The sequence below is a fragment of the Vicugna pacos genome, chromosome 2, assembly GCF_048564905.1.
Source record: "Vicugna pacos chromosome 2, VicPac4, whole genome shotgun sequence".
Lineage (NCBI taxonomy): Eukaryota > Metazoa > Chordata > Mammalia > Artiodactyla > Camelidae > Vicugna > Vicugna pacos.
In genome coordinates this window covers 105807199-105827541 of record NC_132988.1, presented here as the reverse complement: position 1 = coordinate 105827541, position 20343 = coordinate 105807199, and the positions used below count along the sequence as shown (strand labels likewise).

At 42.6% G+C, this 20343-nt stretch overlaps 1 protein-coding gene and 1 non-coding gene across 4 annotated transcripts in view; both read left to right on the top strand.

The window, feature by feature from the left end:
• LOC102526703 (cytosolic beta-glucosidase) overlaps positions 1 to 19988 on the top strand; it is a 161123-nt gene extending 141135 nt beyond the window's left edge. Inside the window, exons 5-6 of one of the 3 annotated variants that reach the window (XM_072945727.1) lie at positions 7896 to 7970; positions 19043 to 19988. In XM_072945727.1, coding sequence (XP_072801828.1) covers positions 7896 to 7970; positions 19043 to 19068 — 101 coding nt within the window. In that variant the 3' untranslated portion in view covers positions 19069 to 19988. Of the gene's footprint in view, positions 1 to 7895; positions 10302 to 19042 lie in introns of those variants that run through there. The other 2 variants (XM_072945717.1, XM_072945736.1) reach the window with 2 other exon arrangements.
• TRNAA-GGC (transfer RNA alanine (anticodon GGC)) lies at positions 17967 to 18041 on the top strand. The gene has a single exon. It is a non-coding gene; the product is annotated as a tRNA-Ala (tRNA).
• Positions 19989 to 20343: the final 355 nt, after the last annotated feature.

Below are 20343 nucleotides of genomic sequence, written 5' to 3'. Positions count from 1 at the left end.
GTGTAGGATCTAAAAAAAGACAAATGAACTTATTTATAAAACAGAAACAGACTCACAGACATAGAAAACAAACTTATGGTTACCTGGGGGGGAAGAGGGTAGAAAGAGATAAATTGGGAGTTGGAGATTTGCAGATACTAACTACTATATATAAAACAGATGAACAACAAATTTCTACTGTATAGCACAGGGAACTATATTCAATGTCTTGTAGTAACCTCAAATGCAAAAGAATATGGAAACGAATATATGTATGTGTATGTATGACTGAAGCATTATGCTGTGCACCAGAAATTGACACAACATTGTATACTGACTATACTTCAATTAAAAAAATATTAAAAGAGAATGAAGTCATTCCCCATAACCTAGGTGGCCCCAGGAAATGACTCCATGGCTCATTTTGTCGTTGGTCTTCCTTCTGCACGGCTTTGGGCTTTGGATTCCTTTTCTACTTATTTCTCACAGCCTCTCCGAAATTCCACATGATGGAAACAGATGTATGGCTTTGTGTGGGTGGGTGTGTGTGTAAATGAAAAGAGAATCCGTGAAGACAAGGACATTTCCAAAATTGCTATGTCCTTAACAAGAACTTGGTGAGCCAGTGCTCCTGAAATATAGCTTACTCCATTGGCTACTTGTTAACAAGGCCAGCGATCTGTGAAGCTGATTCTTTTTTGGGGTTTTGGTGTCTAAGCATTTAAATGAATGGTTTAGGAGTAAAGTCTATTACTGCATGCGGCATAGCCAGCAATTGTTTAAATTCAGGATAAACTATGGGTAGACCTAGGTCTTCAATTTTCAAGGCGCCCACTTAACACTGCAATGGGTAAACTCAACATCTCTTTCACGTTCCCCATTACGAGGTGTCGCCAGAAGCACAAATCTGTAAGGGGCGCTGCCGCCGACCATCTGCTTGATACTCAGGATCTCCAAATGGCCCCAAAAGGTGGTGGCTGTTTGCAGCGTTCAGACTTTCGCATTGCGTTAAGTACCAGGCTGAATTTTCTGTTTGGCTGACCTCTAAAGAATGGCAGAGGAGACCGATGCAGACATCAAGTGCCCGGCAAAGGCACCTTCTGGGACATCTTGCTCCCGTCCCGGATGCCAGTGTGACCAATTCAGCAATTGTGTCTTTCCCCAGGATAAAATGAATATTGTGTCAGTGAAGCTAGAATCCTAGAGTGATGATCTGAGAATCAGTGAGAAGGAAGACGTTGACCTTGGAGAGGTTTAAGAATGCCTTACGAATAGCTATCCGGAACATAATTAAAGGCATTTTAACATCATAAGCCTTGAAGAATGCGAACCATCACCACTGCACACTGGGGAGTAAAAGATATTGCTTTTATAGCTGCAGAGCTTATGGTCAGAAGTGATATGAAATATTAGAAATGTGACAGTTTTATAATAATTTTATTCTTGCTCATTGTGATAATTTTCATTTGCAGCTTTTTACCTTTGAATATCTTGCATTGCGTTAAGCCTTTCTCACTCCATCCTTGTCCTGTAATATTAGAAGCTGAGGTTTTCATCTGAGGAATTACAGTAAATGCTGCAGGCACAAACGGATAATGGTGTTTATAATGCCTGTTATTTGAAGAATTAAAAGTTCTGAGTGAATTTGTCTCCCAGTTAATAAAAGCAATAGAGCCCTGAGTAAAATATTGCCCCTTCTTTCTTTTTATAGTGTCGCTGTGTCTTCTTGTGTCCTGTTCCCTCTCTTAGCTGCTTTTTGTTTTGAGTGTGAGCGTGGGAGTCAGGATGCTGTCAAATAATTTACTCTGCTCAGTTTCTTTGTCTTTGTTTTTCTTTCAAATACCATATGTATTTTCTTTACTGAATATAATCATATGAATAATATGAATAGGAACAACTCGGATTAGAATTAGGGCCAGAGATCATCTGGTTTAAATGTCTAAATATTTCCATTTTTCAGACAAGGAAACAGAATCAAGAGGCTCAGGATCAGCAGAGCTAGGGCTACCATCTGGGTCTCCTGACACCACAAAAACAAAAGCTAGCATTCACTGAGCATTGGCTAGGGGACGGGAAACTCTAAGTGCTCACATACATTAAGTCTCGTCTGTGTGTTCCAGTAAATTTTATTTATTAAAAAAAAAAGTAGTGAGCCAGAACTGTGGGTTGTAGTTTGCCAGCCCTTAATTCTTTTAGGCCTCAGAGTGTCTGGATGAAATAGATGTGTTATTATTGTCACCTCCATTTTACAGAAGAGTAAACTGAGGCACAGAATGACTAGGTACCGTGCCCAAAGTTGTCTACTTAATGAGTGCCTTCCTCTGAAGAACCTACGTGCTCTGATGCACACCAGTGTCTGAAGATCTTCTCCACTGTCTTTCCTTTTCTTTCCTTTCCTGGGATACTTTCTTGGAGGAGACGATCTGGATTAGCATGTAGAGTCTCACACACACACATGTACCATGGACAAATAGTCCATAGTCCTTGATGATTATTTTTTAATTTGTCTTCTTTCTGTGGTTGGCCATGCTGTTCAGCACTGTTCTTGGTTTTTTGAGGGGGATGCAAAAAAGCCATTGATGAGATTCTTGCCCGTGAAAAGGTTAAAATTTAGTTGTAATGTCAAAGAAATTAAAATCAGATAAAAATTTCCAGAATACTTGCAATATAGAAGAGACAGTCCGAAATCTCCTTTAACTTATGATCAAGTCAAGATTCAAAAGGCTGTTCATTAACTTATTTGTTCAGAAGTCCCAAGATACTCGAGAGGCAATCTCTGTCAGCATATTTCTGTCAAGTTTTGTAAAAGCATAGTGATTATTTGACAGTTCTGATTTTTAAAATGCTCTTAAACATTTTCCCCAAATATGCTTGCATTTTCATTTTTTCTTTTTTATCAAAAGTAAGTTGAAAACACGATACTGCTTCAGATGTGCCATTAATTAATGAAAGACTTGATCCCCGTCCTCGGGGGACCGTGCCAAACATCTGTTGATGGCCAGCAGATTGCTTCACTTTTGCCTGAGTGAAAACCTTTGTTACCATAAAAAGTTTTTAAATTGACTGCTCATAAGTGAGGGGATTCCTGCATTATACATTACAGCTGATACCAAGATCATGAAAATATTTGAAACAGAAATTCTGTATTCAAGGAATGGAGAATCCAGTTAGGAAGACAAGGTGTAATCATGTTTCTGAGATCTCTCCTGAAAATTCTATAAATTCATACAAGAGTTAGATTACTTTCTAATAAGAGCAATCATTTAGGATCTGTCAATAGGTGAGCTGGCCAATACTGGATGGTAGACATGAGCTCCTAGTGGTCACAGGGGAAGAACTGCCTGCCTGGGTCAAGCAGAAGAACGCGTTTGAGCTGAGCCCTAAACGTTGGGTAAGATTTAGATAGGTTGGTAGGAGTGAGGAAGATTGACCATTCCATTTCAACCTCAAAGCCAAATTATGAAGGGAATCACAGCCGAGCAAACTTGGACTTCTCTTCCACTGCCCCTGTCCCATCCTTTTGTACTGGCTGCAAGGAAGCAGTAGCTGTGTGACTGGTCAGACCAAAGCACCCGTTAGCGTTGTTACAGGTGTGCTTACCATCAGTGCTCAATGGTGGGAATGGCTTCTTTCCCTCCCCTTGCCATGTCTCATCGTGTGTGAGCAGACCTAGGCAGCGCCTGCCATCCTAGAGAACCACAGGTAATTATTTTTCAGTCTCTCTCAGCATATGGCTGGGTAGGTAACTCATGCCGGGCCCAGCCTTGGTATTTACTCCTCCTTCGTTTTCTTTTTCTCTCTTTTCTGTACCCTCTCCCGCATCTTCCATCCCTCTCCCCACAGACTGGACTGTGTCTGATTGCCTCACAATTTAGAGATGCAGGAAGAGGGAGGGAATCTAAGGGCCTGCTTAAGTCATCAGATAAAAGCAAACTTGCTCCGATTCTGCTCTGTAACACACGGCATAATGTGATAAATCATGTAATAAGTAGTGTGATAAATAGTAAGTCACATAGTAAGTAACGTAGGGGGATCTTGTGCTGCTATTAAGTTAGTGGTTCTTTTATTCTAAACAACCTATTTCTTTATTTTGCATCATTCTCTCTTGGGGACATTATGGGGAGATAAGGGTATTTGTTAGGGTAAGATTTGAGGTGTCTTAAGTCCTTGGCTATCAAATGTTTACTTTCAGTCCCTAACATTGGTAAAAGGGCTTATCCTGGAAGAGGGTACCTCAAGTTTGTCTTTGCTATACCAATAGGTATAAAACTATCAGAAGACTTAATTATAGCAGTTTGTGGTGGTCTTCAAATAATTATTATTTTCTTTACTTTCCATTTCTGATATACTTGGTGGTTTTTTTACTAAATGATGAAGATGCTTTAACATCTCTGCTTCTGTCAGTTACTGGGCTGGTGTGCATTTGTGTGTGTACATGTGTACACATACAATCCTCATCCTGGTCAACATGGTAATGTCATGTTGACTTTTCTGACGTCTGATCTTGCACAACTTGGCTTATGTGCTTTCAGTTTTAAAGGAATCCTCCTTTACACCAACCTCACAGCTACTTGCAAAGACTAAATTTTATAACTCAGAGTTGAAATTGTAGATGCCAACCAAGTGGCAGCTAGACCAATGGCTCTCAAATTACGGTCTGTGGTCTGGTCTGCCTGCATCAGGACCACCTGGCCTCATGTCAAATGTGCAGATTCACTTACTTTAATCCAGATCTACTCAATACACAATTTGGGATAAGATACAAGAGTCTCTTTTTAATATGCCCCTTGATTATTGTGACTACACAAGTTTGAGAACCAATGGTTCTATGCTGCATTTGTGTTCAGCCTATACATATAGAAATATAGATGAAGTCAAGACATGAGATTCTGCACAACTGGCTAATCCACAACCTGACTCCAGCCTTGAGCCATGCTTCATGATGAGAAATCCATCTAGTCTCGTTGGACAATTCTCTCTATAACGTTCTTCATTGCATCTATAGTAGCTTCTGCCGTATCTGCAATCTGACCATTTGCCACTTGTTTGTGGGTGATGGGATGTGATACTGACAGTTTTAATAAAGTCTCCAAACATTAATTCCTTAAACTCAGCAGATTTGAAGGCAAACTCACTGTCCAAAAGAGAAGATGTAGCAATTTATGCATTGCAAATAACTGGCAGAGTGCACAACTGCGGCAAATATTTAAGCAAATTAGAAGAACTTTGAAATTTTAGATATGTCCTGGAACGGCCCTGGTGAGTCAATCTAAATTCCTGACCAATGTCTCATTTCCCAAGGAATGTCTGATTTATTTGACAGGAAAATGCCAGATATGTTTTAGTTTTTCGTTGTGTTTTCTGTCACCATTATCAGAATCGATTTGAAGCCATAGCTAAAAGCTAAGCCAACACTTTATGTAGTTTGGCCAAGATAATAAGATGTCTGCTTTCTGCAATGTTGGTTCTTGAGTATATTGAAAATTGATTCACAGTGCCTGCTATCACCCAGCTTTATTTTTATTCATACTAAAATGCAGTGCCTTGGAAGGTAACAAGCAGATGACCAGCAATTTTCAGAAATCATGCTTTGTTAAATGATATAATGTATATCAAGCAGTCAACAGAGAGCCTGATGCATAATAGATATGAATTAAGTAGTAGTTACAACAATTTCTTCAAAAAATTAATCAGCCCTACTCTATGTCCTCTGCCATGTAAGAGGACCACTCAGCAAAAAGGTAGGGTATAGATAAGCACATTTGGAAAAGAATTTCAGCACTAACCTACCTACACAAAAATTACAGAAAGCAAAGGTTTTAAAAAGATTGATGCCTAACAACCCTGCCAGTCTACTTCTTCCTTTCTTGCAGAGCCTGCCTTCCAAAGCCTATAGAGGATGAAAATGTCAATTCTTTGCTTGCTGGGCCTCCCTTGCTGCTAGGGCATTGGCATGTGTTCCAATCCTGACCACTGGGACCTGAGACCAAATCTGATAAAGACACTTGTCAAAGAACTTCCATCCTGATAGAAGAAAAAGACAAACAGGGAGACAAACATCTTTTCCCACTCTTCTTGCTTTCCACATTTTTGTGCCTGAGGATGTGATGTTTGGTGACATGGCAGCTATCTTTACACCATGAGGACAGATCCAAGAGCAGCACATAGATGCTAATACAGAGCCCTGTTTTTGCTTAGCTACAGAACAAACTCTGGAACCACTTGAATTCCTCTTTATGTGAGGCAAACCAACCTTTATTTCAAAACCTTTTATTTTCTGGCTATTCTGTTTCTTGAAACCAAAAGTATCTTCTCTGATACACCTTAATAATAGCTACACTTTCCTTTTAGAATGCAAGCTCTATGAAGACAGGGACCAAATCTAGTTCACTCCAAATTACAGTGACTTCAACATGATGGAGGTTTATTTTTCTCTTAAACAAAGTCTGAGCTGCTGTGATGGTGGTGTGATGTTGGCATGTGGACAGTCTCCTTTTATGTTGTTGCTCTGCCATCCCTAAGGTTCATCCTGAAAGTCTAAGATAGCTCCCCATGATGTCTACAGTTCAGCCAGCCGGAAAGGGGAAAGGGAAGAGGAGATTGTGCCCTCTTCTTTTAAAGGTACCACCTAGAAGTTGCGCCATCACTTGGCTTATTATCCTATTGGTCAAAATTTCATCTACTGGGTACCAATAACAAAGATGGCTGAGGAACGAAGTCATTACTCTGCATAGCCATGTGCCCAGCTAAAACTTCCACTGTCATGCTGAAAGAAAAAGTAGATATTGGAACACAAATAGCAGTGTCTTTCACAGCATCAATAAAGAAAACAATAAGTGTAAACAGATTTGAAGTTTGTTAAAAAACAAAACAGTGAGAACTCAGTTTATGCCACGTTCATTCCATTGGGCTCTTTCACAAAACTATTGCATTTCCCCTTCACAGTAAGCTACGGCATGGATAGTGTTATCATCCCCACTTGGCAGATGTGGTCAAAGAAACGAAAGAGTGGGCCAGTTGCCTAGGATCACACATTGAATCATTAACGGAACTTGTATTTAAATCAAAGTTCATGCCTCCGAAATTAAGATCTTGCTAGCTAACTGCCACCTGCCCCCGCCCCAGTTGCCTCACCCTAATCTTGCATTCCGTGCTACCTTTACTCCCTCTTCAAATTTTGCTTGTGAACTCCAAAGGCTTACACTTTTTTACTGGTTACCTCGTGCCAGTTTTTTGTTTCTCCTAAGTCTTATTCTCTACCTTCTGTCTTTATAGCCCCATCCCCCTAGATGGTATACATCTCGATTTCTCTTTGATTATCCCCCAGGGCCGGTTGCTAAGGAATCGTCTCTCTACCCCAAAGCCACCCTTCTCTCTTCCCCTTTGTGATACTGGCACTGGGGCTCTGCAACCACCTTTCTGCTTTGCCCACAGCTCTCAGTTAAGTCTTGCCAAAAGCAGACACTAGAGGGAGACTGTGAGCATGGCTGGAGGAGAGGTGGGAACTGCTACTTCCTGTTTGTTTCCTGCCTGCTTTATTGAACTTCTGGCTCCTATCAGTATCACTCAGAGAACGCCTTTTCACCCCAGCAGCTGAACACAGGTTGATGCTCTTCAAACCCTTGCAGGGTCAACCTCATCGCCTTCCCTCAGAGACACCAACATTAGCCGAAGCACTCACTCCTCAAAAGTCTGAGCTGAGCTTCAGCCTTACTGGTTCTTTGTTTTGCTTTAATGATGCTAATCTTTTCCCTTAGTTTTCGCAGCCCTGTAGGTGACTGATAATTACTTGGTGCAGTCCGTACCTCCATAATACTTCACAGTTGTTAAGTAACGCTGAGTCAGTTTTTGTTTGATTTTTTTCCTTCTCAGTTATTTATTTATTTTTCTGGTTCTGTCTGTGTTTCCATTTTCAGAGGAACCAAGAAACTGCATAGAATCCTTGATTGAAGGAGGATCCCATTTCTTCGTCTCCGTCTGCTCCACTGGAGGTGGGCACGGTCTGGGGATGAGAGTGAGAGCTTGAAAAACACAGGAGACATGTGGTTTCCCTTGTGTACTTTCCTCACTGCCCAGAAGCTGACCTGCTTCTTGCTGACTGAGCTGCACTCACGCCTGTGCTCAGTCAACTCAGAAGCACTTTAAACCTCACAGCTCCTTTGTTTTCAACTGTCTCTCTAGGGAAGAAAAATCTGAGTGATTCTGCCCACTCAACAGAAAGGAAAACTGAGGGGAAGCAAGGAAGTTGACCAAGCTTTCAAATTAGATTGAAACAGGGACAAGAAACCATCAGATTCTTGGACTGTTTTCTCCTAAGGCCCGTAGACAAGGAGGGGACAAAATTGACTTTTGAGAGCAGGGTTGTTCCTCCTCTTTGACTGCTCTCATTGCACGTAGAACCCTTCATTTTCCTGGCCTGCTAGTCTGGCACTTTGCACAGGGATACAGGTCACTCCAGAGAAGGAAAATAAAAGTAAGATCAAAGGCTCTTATAATTTCACTTTTCTGGGAGGAGAAGAAACCTCATTTAGCAGCCTGCTTCTCTGGAGTTATCCAAACCGCCCTGTCTCTGCTGTCCACAGTCAGCTGGAAGCAGTGGAGAGGACTTGGCATTTCTTTCTGCAGTCACTAATGATACCAGCGGTGGCTTAGGCAGCCAAGATAAATAGCCACTTGGAGGCTTCGAGAGGCGAGAGTGAGTGGACTCCCACCAGCTCCGTGGGAGCTGCACATCTAAGCCCTTGCATGTCATGGAGAATAGGAGCCCTGTATTTATTTGGTGTGAAGTACTCTTTTGGATATTGGTAGCCAAATGGAGATATCTGAGCCTTTCCCCAGGTGATGTTCCTTTGATGATGTCCAGCACGGTGACTACCATGGCTCAGTAACTGACTGATTGCATCTCCAAGCCTGATGTTTTTTCTTTTCTTTTTCTTTTTTGATAATAGCAGATCTTGCCACAGGAGAGGCTGGATGATATGATAAGTTGCTTGGAAGATTGAGTGATATTTAATATTTTGAGGGACTACTTCTTGTTGAAGCAATTGGGTTCTTCAAGGACATGCAATACATGTTTAAAATGGGATGTCCGGGGCTGCCACAGCATAATCGACTGTGAAATAAGCCCGTTGGAAAGGACAATTACTCCTGGGGCCTCAAATGCAAGTGAAGCCTCCTGAGGCAGTAAGGGGAGGGACCTCTTCTGCGCTAGTCGGGGGTGAAAATGGCTGTGCTTCACTGCTTTGCACAGGATGGTGCCTGCGTTATGAACTCACTACCCAGCACTCCAGAGATGTAAGAACAGCCCAGACAATCAGCCAAAATGACTCATGGTCTGAATGGCTGTTGTGAACAACCCATCCGTCCATCCTAACGTTGATTAATAATCCAAAAATCACTTACTGAGAACTTACTATGTGCCAAGTATATATGTAGGTACTGGGAGCAAAGAGGCACCTGGTATACTCCGTAAGCACAGTTAAGTAGAAAAGGAGAGAGAGAGCATGCACTAATGTTTATTAAAGTTATAACTGCTTATATAGTGTGTATACTATGTACCACATGCTAGAAATTATTTATTAATCCTCTCAACCACTTTGTAAAATAAGTGTCACGTCCATTTTTCAGAAGATAAAACAGGTTTAGCGCAGTTAAATAACTAGCTGGCATGGGGCAGCATCAGGCGTCAGCTCACGGGGAATCCGTGTGTCCCCGCCTCCCGATGGTGCACTGGATGGAAGCTGAGTTGGAATGGAGCTGTGAAGTGACTGAGACTTTGTTCTCTCACAGTCACCAATCTTGAAAGCCTCAAGACTAATGTGGCCATTTTTATTTCTTTCTTTTAATAGAGAAATTTTTTCTTTTTCTAAACTAGTCAGGGGTTCTAAAAGCTGCTCCGTAGGCTTTAGTGCAAGGTACATACTGAAGTCACATCAAATTAGACGCACCATTACATGACAGTTTGCCAATACCCAAACCCGAGGCACCCTATTGAACAAACCCCATAGAAATTTAAGCCAGTGCTTGACCTAAAACTGCAGCTGATATTTGAAATGCCAGGTGAATTCAAGAAATCCCATGGATGGCTCCAGGTTTCAGCAAGCTGCAGGGTAGGACGGCAACAGTGGGCAGTCCTGAACTGATGGACACCTTTTCCTTATCAGTATTTCATTGTTTCCTACTGATAAATGCCCTTAATCAGTCATAAAAGAGTTTTCTTCAAATACACACACACTCCAAAGCAGGGAAGATATTGTCTTTAAAAAGATTTTTGTCATCAGTAAAATTTCTGATTAATATTTAGTTCAAATTATTAAAAAAATCTTTTTATTTGTTTGTTTTGGTTTCTTCATTTTCAGACTAATTCATCCTGGTAAAATTTCTCAAATCATCACCTTTATCATTGGCACTTTAATCCCATGATAATTTTTCTGAAAACTGTGATTTGGATCACTCAAACCACTAGCTTCCTCCTAGTTGAAGAGGTTAAAAAGCTGAAAAGGACATTAAAATTACATTGCCTAGAATTCTTTATGGATAAAGCTTTGGATTTGAGTTTGGTTCTACCAATAAGAGATTCTGTGCAATATTTGGACTGTGCCATCTTCCTGCCGTTCTTAGACAAGGGCATGGACAGGCAGGTGTTTCTGCAGAAGCGTTCCACTGACCGTCACCAACTTCCAGGGCATTTGGAGGCAACCATGGTGGAGTATCTGAGGAGGTTCTGACTTCCTGATCTGGCACAGCTGTACTGGTCTCAAATACAGTAGCTGTCCTGGTGGCTCATCTATGCAGATCAGGTGGTGCTCCTGTAGATACAGTCCAGCAGTTCCAAGAATCCTATAAACTCCCAATTCCCTATGTTAAATCCCTTCCTGATTAAAACACCTAGGGTGGTTTCTGTTTCTAGCTGAACCCCAACTGATGTTCAAGTCTGGAAAGACAGTTTGGGATCCTTTATGTGGGACCACTGTAATTTTTTGACCTGAACTTCAAATTTACCATTTTTCTAATTTTCACGTGATGATTTCCTACTTTCATGCTCTTTGTTCATTTTATTTTGTCTGCTTGGAATGTCCTTTTATTCTTCCTTTAAACCTCAGACCAGGTGTCATCTTCCCAGAGAGTTTTCTCTCATGGAGTTAGGAAGAAGTGAGATATTTATATGTCAGGTAAACTTGTTCTTTGGGTTTTGATCAAACAGTGCTCCAGGGGTATGGAAATGAAAGACGGCCTCTGCTTTTATGGGCCTTTCCATCCAGTGTGGCAGATAGGTGAGTAAATATGTAGCAGAGACATACATCTACACTAACATATTGAATCTCTCTCAGAGGTCGGTACAGCATTGGTGCTTCCAGATGTGTGCTAATATGGTTTGATATGACGTATGTGGGTGAAATTATGTATAGTGAAATTCACATGGCAGTGCTTGATCCCATGAACCCCGTCGGTTCCACTTTCTGGATTCAAGGTCCACATTTCATTCCACGAGCGCTAGGATGATGATTTGCCTATTGCTTTGATCCCTGGAAGCCACTGTGATTTCTTGTGGAGAGTGAATATTCTGATTCTTTCCTTTCGACATGAAATTCGACATTCCTTGAATTAATTTCTTTCAGAAGACATCCCATGAAGCTCCATTTGAATATTTTTTAAATGTACCTAGTTAATTCCAGGATTAGAGTCCCTCCCCCAGCTAAGAAAAGAAAAATGTTAAAAGTTGAGATTATGGCTTACTATCTCTGTTTAGTGAAATTCGGCATACATTCATGAAAGGTTTAAGTTGAAGTTTTGTTGAAACAAAAACCAAAAAAGGAAACTGACAAAGGTAGACTTTTTTACTTTTTTTTTTTAATTCTCCAACTTGTCTGCCTAGGAACAGGGCTCCCTGCCAGACTGAGCCACCGTCAAACACACATACAATTCAGAGAGACTTACAGTCTAATTTCTTTAGGGCTTCCACCTGTGCTCAATTAATGAACTGCAGAACTTGAAACCTGCTTTCCTTGAATCATTTTCTTTGTTGTTGCCTTTTTTTTTTTTTGTAACCTACTCTTTGCCTGACAAATGGAATGCCTATGCAGTGTCCCTTGTGTGTGGCCACTACCCCCAATGACCCCAGTTGCACCAGTTTAACTCTTCCTTTTCTCATAACAGTGCTGGCTTACTCTCTGGTCCCTCTTTTCCTCAGTTCTTCCAACTTGAAAACCCTCGCTGGGGCCACCAGATGGCTCCAGCTTAATTTTCAACCTTAACATCACACTTACTCCATTTTATCCTATCTGCTGATGGTCCTATCCCCTGGATTCTTGATTTTGCCCTCTTGCTAAGCTATCGTCTGCTACTCAAAACTGGGCATCACTCCCTTGTTTAGCAAGGTGCCGGATAGTCTAAACCTGCATATGTCCTTTTTCGTGTCTCTTGGAGTGATATGTTGAAGTGCTGATCTCTGGCACCTGGCACCCATGTTTAACCACAGGATCTTTGCAGAAGTAATTGAGTTAAAATGAGGTCATGCTTGATTAAGGGGAGCCCTTACTGAGTATGACTGTGTCCTTAAAAGAAGAGAAATTAGAAACACAGGGAGGACACCATGTGAAGACAGAGGCACACAGACACAGAGGAGAGAGTGCCATGTGAAGATGGAGGCAAAGATTGGAGTGATGTTGCTGCAAACCATAGAACGCTGGGAGTTACCATAAGTTTAAAGAGGCAAGGAACGACTCTTCCCTAGAGTTTTTAGAGAGAACACGGTCCTGCTAACACCTTGGGTTTTTCTGGGGCGTGGTAATTAAGATTTATTTATTTTTTAGTGGAGGTACTGGAGATTGAACCCAGGACCTCATGCGTGTTAAGTACACACTCTACCACTGAGCTATACCCTACCCTCCGCACCTCAATACCGTGCTTTTGGACTCCTAGCTTCTAGAACTGTGAGAGAATTAATTTCTCTTAAGCCACTCAGTTTGTGTTAATTTGTTGCTGCAGTCGTAGGAAACTAATATAGAAACTCAAACAAGATGTGGCCCAGTTGGCCCTGTGGTTGGGCACTGAACATCAAGAAAAGCAGAAACCATCTGTTCCAGCTCTCTGTTTGGAAATACTTTCTTATATTTTAATACCACATTAGAGTTCACAGAACAGTTTCCACATATACCATCTTCACAATTCCATGGGTTTTGTACAACCCCTTAATCTTACAGGTGAGGTAATCGCTGAGGCTGGGTGTTGAGTGTCGTGATCAAAGTAACTCAGCTGGGAGATGGTGAGGTCCAGCTTCTGCTTGGTTCTTTTGACTACAAGCCCAGAGCATGTTCCACTACCCTGTCATGGCTACCTGGTGTCGTGAAAAGAGGTCCCTTGAATAGACCTCACTGCGACCCTCTCCATTGTCTACGTGTATGCTGCTGGACAGGTGAGCTCAGGACTGAAATCAGAACCTGTGCTTAAGTAGGCTGGTGAAAGTAAGCAAGTACCAGGCTGTTTGGCATTGCTGATGTAGAATATGGCTCGAATGCATCTGCCCTCTCCATCTCCACTGCTACCACCTCATCCAAGAGCCTGTCCTCTCTCTGCAGCCTCCTCTTGGTCTGCTCTTGCTCGTGCCCCCAACAGCTGTTCTCAAAGCCAAAATGAGCATTCAAACATGAAGAATCATGTGACACTGGCTCCTGGTAGAGCCTTCCACTGTGTACAAAAGAATACATACCTTGAATTACAAGATCCTGCCATCCTCTGATTTCATCTCATGTCTCTCTCGTCCCTTGTTTGCTGCATTTCAGCCTCACTGGTCTACTGTTTTTCCCCTGGAACACATGAAGGCCATACCCATGACCGGCCTTCCCATTAGCTCTTTCTTATGCCAGAGCGTTCACGCTGCAATTCAGATAATTCCTCTTTCGAGACATCTTTCCTAAATATCCTATCTAAACAGGTAATCCCTACCCTAGTCTTTCTCTACTCTTCTACTTTGTTTTCTTTTCCTCATAGAAATTGTTACAATTTCAAACAATCTTGTTTCCTAATTTATTTTCTTGCTTTATTGACTATCTCCCTTACAAGTCTCTAAGGTTCATGAGTGCCAAACTGTGTCTTCCTTTTTCTGTGCTGTATGTCGGGAACTTAAAGGAGGGTCTGATAGATAGTAAATGCTCGACAAAGTTTTGCTGAATGAACAGCAAATGTAATAAGTAATAGTAGCCAAGTTTTACCGAGCTTACCACGCATCAGATACTGATGCAGTCCTTACATGAACAATGTCGTTCACAGCAACCCAGTGAGTTTAGAAAGGATTCTTCACCCCCTTGTTAGAGATGAGACCTTGATGCAGAGATAAAAGGACATGCTTAAGGTCACACAGCTGGTGAATGACAAGCTGATTCTCTTGTAGCAACACTCCCTTCTCAGATTGTGCACAAAACTTGAGTGGGCTCTCTCAAGGCAGTCAAGGACCATTTCAGAAAGCAAATGTTAGGCATTAAGGCAATGAGTTTTTCTTTTTTATGGGGGTTGACCAGCTCTGTACTCAAATCCAGGGCCACAGTTTAGTACACGGAGTCAGGAAAATAGCCCTATTCTTGGCAGTGCCACTGTTTTTAGGGCTTCATTCTGACATCATTTGCTTTGGTGTTTTATGGATAGGGGTTGGGGGAACATGTTCCAAACAAATCAGTGGATCCCCTGACAGTTGAGAATTCTTAGAAACAAAGAGGGTCATGGTAGAGTGTCATTCAACGCTTCCCCTCCTCTTCATATGCCTCCCATTAATTTCCACTCCTGCGGTAGCAGAGCTGGCTGGGACACAGGCTCCATTTAGCAAAACGATGAAACACAAACGTTTATTGAGACTGTGCTTCGAATCAACAGGGTTTTCCTCGGATTGAGTTGCCGCCAATTATCCTCCATGCAATTATGGCGATCCCAGAAGCAAGCAGATGGGGAAGAGTTTTGTTTTCAAATGGAGGAGAAACCAATATGTAGGAAGAAAAGGCAGCTTGTTCATTTGAACAGACTCCAGGTGGCTGGTCGCCAAAAGGCGTAGAGCTGGGGAGCCAGGTCTGGCCCGGGATCAGTCCGGCTGCCCGCAGACCAGAGGAACCAGCGGGCTGGCGGGCTCTGCCTCTCCACTCATCATGCTTGTCTGCCATCAGCCAGCTTGGCCGGGAGAGTGGGGGCCAAGGGAGAGGCAGCCCAGAGAGGTCCTCGGAGGTCAGGCTCCTGAACTTGACGCCATCGGAACATCAAGTTCTGCTATTGTGTTGTCATTCAACAGTCACATGTTGGTGTGTTTTATTAGAGAAGAAAATTCAAGAAAAGACACACAAAAGCCCAAGCCATATGGCAGGCCTCCTGGGAAAGCTTTGATCATTTGGAGTTTTCACAAAACCTAAAATGATATTTCCCCTTTCTTAAGGATCAGAGGGTCCTCAGCTTCTTGCTGGACTCTGCCTCTTGAGACTACTGTTCAAAAGAGAACCAAGGATGCTGTCAACTGGTTACTGTAATTATTTCTGTCTGGGTTTTTATTTATAATTATATAGGGCACCTAGGGCGACATCAAAAATAGTCAATGTTGTCAGTTCCAGGATCATCAATGCTTTGAGGGGATTTGTTCCTTTGACAAGGAGGAAGCATTCTCAAATGGAAACGAATCCAAGGCACATAGTATGGAGTGTGGACATGACTTACTCAATAAATTAATTGCTGTGAAAAAGGCACAATTATATGAGGGAAATTTCCATGCAAAAATCAGCTCAACCTATAAGCCAGATAAAGGTGGTTAGAATTTTAGTTTTCGCCCACATAGCAAATAAGGACTTGCGATCCTGTTTCAAAAGAGTAGCCATTTTTCCTAGATTAAGGAGGTGACAACATTTTTATATGACCTCAGTTCTAGGCCCTATTGGGTCACATTTAGCTGTGTAGCTTTGGTCAAATCCTTTATCCTGTCTGGGACTTGATTTCTCCCTCTAGATAAAGGGAGCACTCCAACATTCTAGGCGAGTTTTACTCGTGGACCCTGAAAGCATGCGTTTTTGGTTAGAGGGAAAAAACACCCTGATAAATGTTGGGCTTTTTAAGGGGCGGGTCCACTCTGTAAGCACCTAAATAAGATTCTCAGAGAGCATATTGATGGCTTCGCAAATGATTGCAATTGCACATCCTTTACCCGACTAAATATTGTGCAGATATACAGGCACATGCAAAGCTGAGTCTAGCCATACAACCACGTGTACGAGATGGATGGTGTCTATTTCGATGGTAAGGGGAAGAAAAGCCCAGGAAACCTCTTCGCGGCAGGAAGCAATTTTGGAAGTGCTGCAAAAGACAATGATATTGTTCTTGGTTTAATAGGTGATCTACCCCATGAAATAAAGCTGCAGGGCCACGTTTGTCTTGGTTAATAATGTCAGCGGAATGAGGAGGTTTAGCTGTAATAACAGTAATAACTGTGTCGATGTAACTGCCGGGGCTGAATTTCCATCTGCAGCCTCATAATATATGACCTTTGTTATGCCTCTACCTGTTGATTTTTTAAAGCAAAATTGGCTTGTCTGTTCTGCTCAGGGAACAGAGGCTGAAATAGTCCATTTTCCCTGGATAAATCAAGGTCTTGTGGGTGGTGATTTAATCTCACAGGTGTCTTTTAGGACTTGATTAAAATTGCAGAGAAAGGGATTTAGACATTAACAAATATATTGTTACTCAGATACTGAATCAGGTGGGTTTAAAGCTGGACTTTTTTATTCACTCTTGTCTTTCATCACCTTCCTTTGTTTTTTTTTTCATAAAACAAATACTGACACCTGAGTTTTCTTCCTATGACGTTTTCTCTGTTCTCTCCTGATAGAGTTAACTATTCCCTACTCTTGGAATATGTTTTCTTATTACGCCTGTCATACCGTTTTGTAATGTATTTGTTAATACGTCTTGTCTCCATCCCTGGGCTCTGGGTTCTCTGGAGGTGGAGACTGGGTCGTGCCCATCTCTGGATCTCTGTGGCTCCACCTGGAGCCTGGCTGAAGTGCAATACATTTTAGAAGTGCAATGGAATATTCTGCCGAATGCCTTTTTCCCCCCAAAATGTTTTCACACAATATGAACTCACCTGGGGCTCTTACTCACCTAAAGCGGTGGTCAGGAGAGGTAACGGGGTGGAACCAGCTGAGATTAAGTGAGGTGTGTGGACTTGAAATTGGTTGAGTCACTCAAGATTTTCTAACTAATTAGTAGTTAGAGGTCAGAGCTCTTGTTTTCTGATGACTAGCTTGAGCTCAGGCTGGCCCACGGGGGATGGGTAACCACGGGATATGCAGGGTGACAGACACCTTTGTCATTATGGTTTCCTCATTACCACACCCACACTAATATGCCATTTTATTTATTTTCCTTTCTATCCCATCTTCCTTTCTCTCTACTAGCTTTGTTATTAATATTTTGAAAAATCTCCTTCCATGTTGTTCCCCTCACTACCACTTCCCTCTACCCTCTTTTATCTCTCTCCCCCCATCAGAGCCCTTAAGGCTGGGACACATGTTTAGCTTTAACAATGTGACACGCTCCCTGGCAGGCCGCATCACGCAGATCTGACCTTCTCAAACTTGAGGTCTTCGGATGGGGAGCTCGAGAAGCCCTGAGGTAGGCACGTTGAAATAAAACTGTGACTGACAGTATGCCTGATGCCACAAAGAGGGTATGATTACAGAAGAGGATGGGCTGCACGTGCAACAACTTCAGAGGACACTGAGCTCCATAGAGGGGACTTGGGGGGATCTGTGGAGGAGGAGAAACTTCGGTTGGGCCTGGAAGGGTCCAGCTGAGCTCTGGAGTCAGTCAGCTTGGGTTTCAGTCTTGCCTCCAGCACTGACCGGCTGAGTGAGCTTGGGCAAGGTAATTATTCCTTCCAAGCCTTAGTTTCTCTAAGGGCGGGATGGTGACAATAATCAGCACACTGTTTGATACTGTAAGGATTCAAAAAGACAGTGAGGGGAGAGGGTGTAGCTCAGTGGTAGAGTGCGTGCTTGGCATGCACGAGGTCCTGGGTTCAATCCCCAGTCCCTCCATTAAATAAACAAACAAACAAACAAACAAACCTAATTACCTGCCCCCCCCCCCAAAGACAATGAAAGTAAAGGGCATAGATCAGAGCTGGGCTTATGGCCAGGGTTCTGTTCGGGTTAACTCTCACTCTTAAGAAGTTGATGATACGTTATTTTCGTGGCATGCATGGGCACAGGCCCTTTATAGAGAATAACACAAAATTTACCTGAGCCTCTGAATTTCTGTGATAAAACATAAACCCTCGCTGAAGCTTTGAACCTGTGAAGAGAGGCAGCTTCGAGCAATCTCCAGGCCTGAATGTTCCTCTGACCTGATGGGCCCTGGCCCCACGGAATGGTTTAGAGGAGGGACTGGAATGGGCAGATCACAGCCAAAGACATGGCAGAGGAGACAGCAGAGCTCCTAGGTCCTAGCTGGGGAGCTACCAAGGCTTTTGGGGAGAGGGCGGTCACGCTGGGTAGTCCAACAGGCACAGCCACACAGCTGTGTGCCCTGGCCCCTTTTACAACAAGACCGTGGGCAGCTTCCACTTGTGCTCAGCGATCCCCTCCTTGCTTCCTTTTCGAGTCTCTTACACGCAGAACCTCGAACACCCAGCTCTCCCTCGCTGCTCTGACGGGTGCCTCTTCCGCACTATTGTGCTCACCCATCTATGCTTGTCCGTCTAGTTCAGAACACTGTCTGTCCATCGCATCCTCCACCTCTGTCCCTGCCTCCAGCTTTACTTCTATTCCAAGAGGAGTAAGTAAATCTAATAAATTAATTTGTGATATGTAACCCATGAGGGATACTGCATGCATCATGCTACGTCTTCAAGGAAATAGAGTTGATTCCTGTTACTTGCGGTAGTTACCATCCAGGAAGTTGCTGTGAACACTGAGTTGGAGGACGCTGAACCATTGCTCCCAGGGGAAATACAGAGTTAGGTTCTTGCGAGTCTCGGGTCACATGTTTGTCAACCATTCAGTACATAACCTTGTTTTATGTGTGTTTCTGTTCACAGACACCTCATTTAATATATATTGTTGATTCATTAACATTGAACTCAAAGCCAGCAGCCCTATAAGTCATGCACGAATGAAGCTTACCCAACGCGTGCATTTGCTCACACCATAGCCTTCTTGCGCTTAGGAGCCCAAGACAGAACTTTAGCACTACACTCAGGGGGGCCATTTTCAACAGCACAATCACCAACAACAAAAAAAGAAAAATGTGAAAAGTACAGCACTAACTAAACAGATGCTGGAAAGGACGCTTGTTTACAGGACGGGAGCTAACGCAGAAGGCAGAGCATCGCCTTGTTGGACGGCAGCTGGGAGCGCGAATGTGGGGCAACTCGAATTTCATGTCGCCCTGCCCACGTCTGCAAATGGCCACAAAGGCTCTGCAAGCACTGATTTTGGCCAATAAACTTCAGGCAAATTCACAAGTATGGAGTTGGCAAATAATGAGGATCGGATTCACGTGCAGAATTCAGGCTACAGAAGAGCATCTCTTCTTGGATGTTGGGACTGAATACCCTCTGCAGGTTCAATGACATATAACTGTCGAAGGAATATTGGTCTGTAGTTTCCAAATTGTGTGTGCGTCTGCTTTACAGCGTGGTTAACATCCAGTTGTGCTGGCCTCCCCCTGGTTAGTTCAGGCAACTCAACCTCTTTGAATCACAGCTTATCTATGAAATATAAATTTTGGGAACTCATACTAGTATTTACATTTAGCCCTCAGAAAGTTTTTGGGAAGGCTGAATACTCTATGTAAAGGGGCTACCAGACAATCATATCTGGATGCATTGTAAGAACTGGAAACGCTTGTCAATTATATTTTGCCTCTATCTTTGTTTTTTAATTTTTTTTCCTTCAATACCTAGCTAAACCTGATCTGTCCTTTAAAGCTTAACTGAAGTTTCTCCTCCATGATTTCATTCCAGAGTCCTTCTGGAGGGCTCAGCGTCCACTGAAATCATAGCACTGGTTATTCATACCCCTCGAGAATCATCTGCCACCTTATGGAATCAGTCGTATCATCATTCACATTTTTGTCTATTTTTGCCTTATTTTCTCTGTTACATGTGCATAAAACACGTTTCAATATCTAGAATGTGCAACACTCCATGCAATGATCTTTGCGGTCCAACCTCAAAGAACTCAAGACCTTGGAATCACTTCAGATTATTTTCACATTTGCTTAGTGCTTTCTAATGTCCTCCTTACACATCTTTGCCTCATCTGTTTTTCCACATTTATGTCTTTTTACAAGGTGGGTAGGGCCATGTTTGATATCTCCGTTTTATAGATGGGCAGG